This window comes from Paralichthys olivaceus, chromosome 7, assembly GCF_024713975.1.
Source record: "Paralichthys olivaceus isolate ysfri-2021 chromosome 7, ASM2471397v2, whole genome shotgun sequence".
Classification (NCBI taxonomy): Eukaryota; Metazoa; Chordata; class Actinopteri; order Pleuronectiformes; family Paralichthyidae; genus Paralichthys; species Paralichthys olivaceus.
Window position 1 is genome coordinate 18066556 of NC_091099.1, and position 9081 is coordinate 18075636.

The 9081-nt window shown below is 39.5% G+C and overlaps 1 protein-coding gene across 3 annotated transcripts; it reads right to left on the reverse strand.

The window, feature by feature from the left end:
* Positions 1 to 1135: 1135 nt before the first annotated feature.
* On the reverse strand, positions 1136 to 8487 carry LOC109623966 (glucoside xylosyltransferase 1). Of its 3 annotated transcripts, XM_020078433.2 has the most exons (8): positions 8073 to 8487; positions 7440 to 7532; positions 6157 to 6340; positions 5872 to 6003; positions 5527 to 5778; positions 5108 to 5231; positions 4758 to 4930; positions 1136 to 2521 (listed from the first exon to the last, which is right to left on the reverse strand). In XM_020078433.2, the coding sequence occupies exons 1-8, from the start codon at positions 8294 to 8296 to the stop codon at positions 2330 to 2332; spliced, it is 1374 nt and encodes a 457-aa protein (XP_019933992.1). In that variant the 5' UTR covers positions 8297 to 8487; the 3' UTR covers positions 1136 to 2329. The 3 variants fall into 3 exon arrangements, with proteins under 3 accessions (XP_019933992.1, XP_019933993.1, XP_069383980.1); XM_020078434.2 differs by lacking the exon at positions 7440 to 7532; XM_069527879.1 differs by lacking the exons at positions 7440 to 7532; positions 8073 to 8487 and adding an exon at positions 7213 to 7343.
* Between the last annotated feature and the right edge of the window lie 594 nt (positions 8488 to 9081).

Consider the following 9081-nt stretch of genomic DNA (forward strand, 5'->3'; position numbering starts at 1 on the left):
TTATGCCTCGGCTTTAAATCTCTATTGAACATCACTGATGCCAAGTGGTGCAAGCAATAACATGAATAATCCATTGGCAGTTCCTGTTAGACCGAAAGAGAATGAGAGCTCAATTACCATCATACTCAGGGGGAGTAAAACCAGGCAGTAATGCCATAAGCCTTTCTCCCTAAAACCTGAATATGCTTTGCACATTGCAGTTGTAAACATCCATCTTACGGAAGAATGTAATTGAAAGTGTTCAATAATATCTGTGAGCATTTCACTGTAAATGTATAATCACTGCAGGAAAAATACATTTTGCACGTGATTTGTTTTGTATTCACACAGCAAATCAAGAAATGCACTTGCCTGTAGTAATAGACAAAGTAGTAATAGACAAACTTCTCTCTTGGATCAGAGCCAACTCATAAAGCATCCTTACAAACTGCAGCAGGTCACCCAACCCTGAGTAGGAGGAAAATATCCTGAGGCTTGAAATGATCGACCATTTTGACCAAAACCAGAATAAACAAAATCCTATTCTACTATTTTTACAATGCAATAAAACCATTAACTGTCTAATGTGCAGATCTTTTGGAGATACTGTGCTTTGAGAGGTTCCACATCATGAAACTGAGCTCTAGATTTCTAAAACACTGAAAATGTTTTGCTGCTCACTTTCCCGTTCCCTGGCAAGAACGAAAGGGGATACATCTAACGGCTCCTCAGACCATTTTAAATTCATCATGCAGACCTACTGCAGATTCCAGGCACGTCCCTCAATCTGCCTGTGAAATGAAGAGCCAGAGGCGACTGACCCAGACACATCAGCTCCTTTTTTGGACATCTAACACTTTCTAAAGTCTTCATACTCACACATTGATTTCTTATTTTCAGCTTGCTGCTGCCTTCTCGGACATGGCTCATGCTCAGACTTTGTGTGGAGTGAGTGGGCAACAAGTAGCCTGCAGGGCAATTGCATTTATTTTTCATCAATACTTTAAAAGAGGTTCTCTTAATGTATAGTAGATTTTTGCATCTAAAAATATATATAATTACTTTAAAAGAAGCAAACCACATCACAGAGATGTGTGATGTTTTTCAATACATCCTCATTTCAATCACACATAATTTACAGCTATTAAAAACAGTATCATGGGTGATAAAACGGTTTAATCATCTTAAAGTGTTTACAATGTAGATATTATATCCATTTCCCACACGTTTTAATGTTTATACATTTTATTTTCTGTCAAACATCACTTTCTTATATCTGATTTCATAGTTACAATCTTTAATCAATAGTGCAAATGTTTGATGATCCAGTCTTAGAGCAGTTTTCATGATGCTAGCTGGCTCGATTAGAAACTGCTCTCTGTGACAGTTTCAGGTAAACATGTGTGGTATTGGTAAGGTTAATGAAATGTTCAGGTTCAAACTGAATCTACACATTTGATTGGATGATGGAGGTCTTGAGGGCATTTGATACTGTTTTGCCAGAAAAAAAAAAATAGACTTTGACGTAAAAACACTCTGATACAGATCTTCTGACATTTATGGTGAACAAAGATACATTACGCAGAAAAAAATGGGACAACACATTTTTCATTTCACATAGAGAAGAGGTTGGATCAGTGTAAACCCTACAATAGCAAGCAATGCTTTAAAAACTCCCATACCAGAGTACATGAAATGTTAGTCTTATGTGAAACATCAAAAGTGCTTCCTGTCACAGATGTTAAACAACAATAAATACTGATCAGATTCTACTCTACAAGTTTGAAGAAGGATTAATGACAATCCTTTTCTATGATACTGCATAGACAAAAAGACTAATACAAAGCCTGTATGCAAAGTTATATTTAAACAACTCTAATAAAATACTCAAATAACATATTTAAGTACCCTGCTGAGTGTCGTTTTTATCACAACGACCTTGGACACTTGCATGACTGCAGGATCTTTCTCTCAATAAAAAAAGTATATTATATAGATGTATATCTATATAATATTATTATTATTATTATTATTAACCTGATTGTCTGGAAATATGTGTCTTTATCTTCAGATATTATGTCAAAAATCTCTGCAAGGCAAAGTGGATTTAGGAAATTTTCCACCATGGAGCATTTGTTGTGTTCATTGGACAGATATGTACCATCATTAGTTTCATTCAAATAAAAAACAAAACCTGTTGAACAGACAACTGTTCCTCATTTACACAATCTTGATATGTAGTTTGTAAACAGATGATTATTCAGTGTTGACCTGAGTCTGTTTCTCGTCCAGCGCATCGACTCCACAGGAGTGTTTTCCACCCAAGAATCTTCATCCAGGGAGACGTTATTCATGGAGTGCTATTTAAGAGGGGGCCTGATTGTTGTCGTTGTGCGACGTCCTGTTGAGCAGACATGATGCTCTGTTTTAACCTCTTGGTAAAAAGGTGGCTGGCTCTTCCACAGTAGGTGTGTGTGGTGGTCTGTAGCGATGCTTCTAGAGGCTGAAGCAGGAACGCCTCCATGTTCTTGCCAAACTGGTACTGTGATGTAAAGGAACATGTGCAAGTATTAGATTTCTGATTCCACACATATGATCACAGAAGGTCCTATAGTATTATAGTGTTGTACAACTTGTACAGTAATGTGTCACCGTCAGCTCTTCTCCTGCTGAAGAAAAACAAAGCATGTTTTTTTTAAAGGAGACATATGATGCTGTTTCAGTTTGTCTTTCCTCTAGTGTGTTAAAGGTGTTTTGTAACTTTTGCAAAGTTAAAATCCTTAAAGTCTGCAGTAGACAGAACACAACACACTGCTCCTGAAGCACCTCGTAAGTAATCCAGATACTTCCTTATTATTGGGATGCAGTAATCAACAGTTTGAGGACATTTCTGACCATTAGAGCATGTATAATGCAAACATCCCATGTTAACATTATTAACCTGAATATATCAGTATATCTCTGATGAGAGCTTCAACTGCAGCATTACAGATAAGCTTCATTATTTTATGCTCTTGTGTCACAGAGTAAAACTCTTTAGCCAGTTGATAACACTTCTGTTACATACATGATGTAAATCAAGATGCAAGCTTTTTTTTTTTTTATCAATAAAAACATTGTTTTAAACCTCTAGTAAATGCAAACGAAATCACTATTTTACAGCATTGATATGACTCTAATTTCACCAGGCATCAGGTTACTCAAAGCAAACTGTCTTTTTCATCATTCATATAGTGCAGTGGGCAATAAAACACCATTAACAGCCTCCTATCGATTTTTTATGTGGATGCTGCTGGTACGTTGTCCACACAGCCATCATGTCTCAAACTAGCATCAGCACTAAAAATTTTACTACTCTTCTGTGGGCTTGGCTGGGTAATGGTAGTGCCCTTTATTGCGAGCTCCTCTGCTAACTGGGCAAGCCCACCATGGGAGCCAGACTGACTAAGGAGCTCTTGGTGGGATGGAAATGAGTTTCCCTCAGAATTGCCTGCTCCAGGCTTTTGGATGCTGTCCTCAAAGGGCTGAGTGGGAACAATGTGGGTGGGGGGCCAAAGGAGCTGGACCAACAGGAAGAGTTGATAAAAGCACCAACAAAATATGGCTTATAACTACAAAAGGATGAAACACTCTTCAGTTACACCAGGCTCTGCTTTAATAAGATAAACTACAAAGCTCCATATCTTAAATGTATCTACTTAATACAGGTCACGTTTCACGATAACAAATGACAAAGCGAAGAATTCTTCAAGCTCTGACAATCAGGTGAAATATGGTATGTGTTGTCTTGGATGCAGTGTGTGTGTCTGTGCTGTCGGAGAGACTGATGGAGACGTGGGGGGCCGAGTGCCCCATAATGAAGCCTGCTCGTTTACTTAATGGCTGAGAACATTGCCCGCACTGATAGTGGCCAGGCTGGGCCCTGTGGCGGTAATGGATGGAGACCAGCTAATGAAGCTTCCCTTGCTTTCCTGCCTGCATGTTGACCAGAGTGCTGAAATCAACAAGAGCAGATCGAAGGTGTGCAGAGAGGGAGAGAGAGAGTGCACGCTCTCTGGCTGACTTTCCTGCTCAGAGATGACGGTCACACATGATGCAATAAAAAAGCGAAAAAAATTTAAAGCAAGTCTGACGGATCTAGAACAATCCAGAGCTCCTGGACCAGTTTGAAACAACGATATTATCTCATGTCCACAAAATACCATTAGAACTAACACCTTGAATTATGAGGACGTGCAATATATGCAACAGGCTCAGTGAATCTTCGTGTTATAGTTGCCAACATTTCAAGCAAACCATTCACTGGTCGAAACTAGGTAGGGCTGATTTGTCTGCTTTGGGAGAGCTGAGACAGAATGACGGAAATGTTTAACAGACTATTGATTAAGGACGGGTGGATGGGAACATCCATAAGAGAAAAGCAATGGCCTGGAGAGCCTATTGATAACATAATGACTAGCAAATGTTTCTCCAAATAGTCTGGTCTGCTCCCACAATTGTTCCCTAAAGAGGCTGAGGCACCAGACAGAAAGTCTATAAAAAAATATTCACTAGAATAAACAAAGCCTTTCAAATATAACATCCTTTAACATGTTCTATTGAACCATCAACACATTTTTCCTTGAGAGAATAAATATGTTAAATTCTTTTCAGAAACCTTCAGAAAGACTTGGTGATTGCTAAGAAACAAGAGCCCTTCAGGAAATACAAATTTTCCTTTTATTCTACTGTGAGGGCTCAAAGAAACCAGACCTCTGACTAGCTGAAGCTCTCCTTACCTTTTGGATGGCTTCATAGACGGCTCGAAACGCTGGCTGCTTGTCATCATGGTACACTCCCCTGTTACCATGGAGAATGAAGACACCTTCTTGTTCAGCCTGTTGACAGTTGCTGCCATAGATACAGTGGTCTGGACGGTAGTTCCACTGGCAGGGGAACACATACAGGCTCTCTGTAATGCAAAAAGAGGCAGGGTGGGCTGATTATTATAAATAACTAAATGTATTCAAAAGAAGCCAGTCAAATCAAATATTTGTTTATTCAATAGGAAATGTCCAAAACAACAACCAAAATGTCTTCAGTGAAGACTTGTTTGTTTCTTGAGCATATTGAAAATATCAGTGTGTACCTGGGTTATGATGAAATATGATATTTAGTAGGTCCTGGTCCCCCCAAGTGATATTGAGTTTATACTTCTGAAGAAGAGGCATCAGAATTTCCTCCCACCGCAGTGCAACTGTGGTCATGTCATTCTAGAAATATAAAATATAGCATTCAGACAGCATTTATAATATTTTGTATCAGGAAAACATAAACCTGCAATTCTATTAAATAATTCCCTTTGCCGACACTTCACCTCAACTCAAACACAGTTTTTTCTGTCAAAGAAATTACAAGACTGACATCAACTGGTCAATGTCGGTGGTGCAGCTACTCCTACTCCTGACGTCATAGAACTGACATAATGCTGTACACATTTAAGAGAGGTTTGCATACTGCACACTACTAGATGGTTAAAAATAATTAAAAAATCTACCTGAGTATTACCTTAAAAGATTTCTCCCTGAGGCGAGTCATGTTCATGAGCATGACACCTGAGTTGATGCCCGTCTTGCCATAATAAGGGTGACGGGCAAAACGGTTGTACCAGCCGATACGTGGCTCCTCGTGCTCTGGAGCCATGGCACCTAAGTGGCTTGAACTGAACTGAGAAAGCAAAGCCCACATGTCCTCGACCGGGCGAAGGAAAATTATATCTGTGTCCACATACAGCAAAGAATCCACCTCCTTCAAGATCAGCTGGAAACAAAACAGAGATATTCTAATAATGTGTTGCACATTTATAACCATTACAAATCATACAGTATATGTAGACGATGACTCCAGACTAACTGGGAGGAAGAGTCTCTGAGAAGCACAAGGTTTGAAGAGCTTCTTCCACTCCTTTGCATTCTCCTTGGGAAAAGTGATGGGATAGATGGTGAACTTAAACTTGGTTTGGACTGTTCTGGGCCAGGATTCCAGCTTTAAGAGAAGATAAACACAAAGATCACAGAAATTATTCACACAGATTCTGTCATAACTGGACCATGGCTTAAAAGAAACTCAAGCAGATGAAAGCAGAAGTACTTGAAAGTTCTGATGATGCTGAAGAGGACAAAGGGGAAGGACACTTACAGCACTTCTGAAGCTGACATGTAGATTATCCTCAGCAAAGATATAAAAGTGCAGAGGCTTTTTGCTGAAGAGAACAGCAGACTTCAGCATGGTGAGAGTCTCCTCTAGCCTGGGGCCACAGGCCACCACAGCCAGGTGACTCCTGTCATCGATATATTCTTTCACAGCAGCACCTGACCTCACTCTACGAGCAGAGACAAAATAAGATTATTCAGTTTTTGACTCAGAAAGGGATTTAAAACATAAAACAGGTTAGTTTCAGTGACGCGATCAGGAGTGAACAAAGGAATGAGGCTCAGCTGACTGACACTCAGCCCTGTAGGGTTGGAACTTCCATTAGATTTAATGAAGAGATGTAGAAAAGGATTATTATATGTGCTTCAAGCTGCCTTCAAGTGCTTTACCTATGAAGTACCTTGGAAATCATAAATGTAGCCTGTCACACATTATGAAACTGTGCTAATTTTCAACCATAACTCTGTATAAATGTCATAGTGTGGCAGATCAAATGGTAGCAAGCAATACAGATTCAATAAAAGCTGTGTTATCATAATCTTTGTTACACTGAGATAACACTGAGCATTCATAACATAGAAAATATGTAGCTAATGCTGCACCCAAGACTGTATTACTGTAATCTGTCAATTACGTATTGACAAAAATAAATATAAGAATCAGAATCTGGGTTTATTGCCAAGTACGCGTACACTTATAAGGAATTAATATAATATAAAAATAGGGAACTGTATGAAAATATTATAAACACTATAAAAACAAGATTGAACAAGAAGATGCAAGATGAATTATAGATATGTTCAATTTTACATATTTACAGTATGATCGTTATGTAAAGTTCAAGTTTCAGCGTTTAGGTAAATATATTTATGCAGTGCAATGATGGGGTCCCGGGCCTAATATATATAAGTAATATTTTATGTATTACTTTTATATATATTTCTATAAATAGATGTGTATAGTGGAGTATTTAAGAGAGGCATTCTATGACAAAAATATAAATAAGAGTTAAAGGTTATGATGTAAAGTATTTTCTCTCACATCATCATTTTTCTTTTTTCATCTTTTACTCCTCATGATCATGAGATGGCTTTACGGAGTCAGGTTTATATTAACAGATGTCTGATTTCTGACAACTGCTGGTGAAGGTACACTGGGAAATCAGCAACAGGTTCATCTGTGGACCGTGGAAATAGGTGAAAGTTGCACATTGAAATCTGAGGATCATAAATCAGGTCTTTTATAGAGATGCACAAAATCAGTCATACCTAAGAGTAGAGTCCAAAAAGCAGCTCACTCCACAAACATCAGCAGGCAGTCTCCAATATGGACTCCAGTAAGAAACTGACAGTGATTTACACCTGTCAGAATGAAAACGTGAGCTTTGCGATCCTCAAATTCACATTAAGTTTGGAACAACAGAACCGGATGAGTCTGGATGAGATGTCTCCTGAACTGCCCTCTACAGACTTAGTTGTTAGACAGATGGCTGTGATTTAAATCCGACCAAAGGCAAATGAGGAGCAGAAGCTAAAGCAGAAGTTAGCTTCGGTATTAATGGTTAATCAGGTATCGAGCTTACGTTAGCTAGGAGGAGCTAGCTAATACAAGATACAATTCTGAACACATACAGTTACAGACAGGGGCTAACACAGCACATTAAATTGTATTTAAAATGGCCCAGGCTTTATTTGTTACGATCAGCCCGTTAGCTAACACAAACTAGTTTTATAACTTAGCCGCAACATAAGTTAACCTTAGCCGTCGCGAATGTTAGCTTTAACCACATTACTCATCTCAAATATACCTTAACTAAGCAGCTAGAGCTAGCTAGTGCTAATGAATTGAAGTGACACAGCCAGCTAAACTAAGCTATGCTAAGCTAGGCTAAGCTAAGTTACCTGTCAAGTCCGTCTTCACCGCGGTCCCGGAGGCCTGCCAGTCCCGGTCCTTTCCTGAGCAGGTGCCCGGTGTCATGACTGCTCCTCCCCGGTATCCCCTGCTCGCTGACGTCCCTCCACTCATCCCTGTCCTCCAAGGTGGAGGCTAGTTTACTGAACACATAGAGCAGTGAGCACAGGGTGAGGATCACGCACAGGAGAAATGCGTGAAGGTAGCATCGCATTTTGCGTTACAGGTTTTAAACGCTAAAGAATCATTTTTGTTGATCTTCGCCACCATGGATCCTCTGGAGTCAGGAGCTAATCCGAAGAGCACAGTTGGTGTTTACACTTTTCAACCCCGCCCACTTCTCTCACACGTGTGTTGGGTTTGATCTTGATCAACCATCTGTCAGTACAGTGTGTGTGTGTGTGTGTGTGTGTGTGTGTGTGTGTGTGTGTGAGAGACAGAGTGTATGTCTGTCTGTGTCTTATCTGAGAGATATAGAGAGCGAGTGTGTCTGTGAGAGAGAGATAGAGTGTATGTGTGTGTGAGAGAGAGAGACAGAGAGTGTATGTTTGTGTGTGTGAGTGTGAGAGAGAGACATAGAGTGTATGTGTGTGTGTGTGAGAGAGAGACAGAGAGTGTATGTTTGTGTGTGAGAGAGAGAGACATAGAGTGTATGTGTGTGTGTGAGAGAGAGACAGAGAGTGTATGTTTGTGAGTGAGAGAAAGAGTGTATGTTTGTGTGAGTGAGAGAGAGACAGAGAGTGTATGTTTGTGTGAGTGAGAGAGAGACAGAGAGTGTATGTTTGTGTGTGTGTGTGAGTGAGAGAGAGAGTGTGTTTGTGTGTGAGAGAGAATATTATATTCAAAGTATAAGGACAATGGTGACTGATAATAATAAAACACACAGCACAGTGAAGAATCTTTGACGGATCTGAACTAATGAAGCAACTTAAAGACAAAGTCTGTTGCGTTTTCCTGCCTTGATTTTAAAGAACTTATCAGTGAACATATGAAAATATA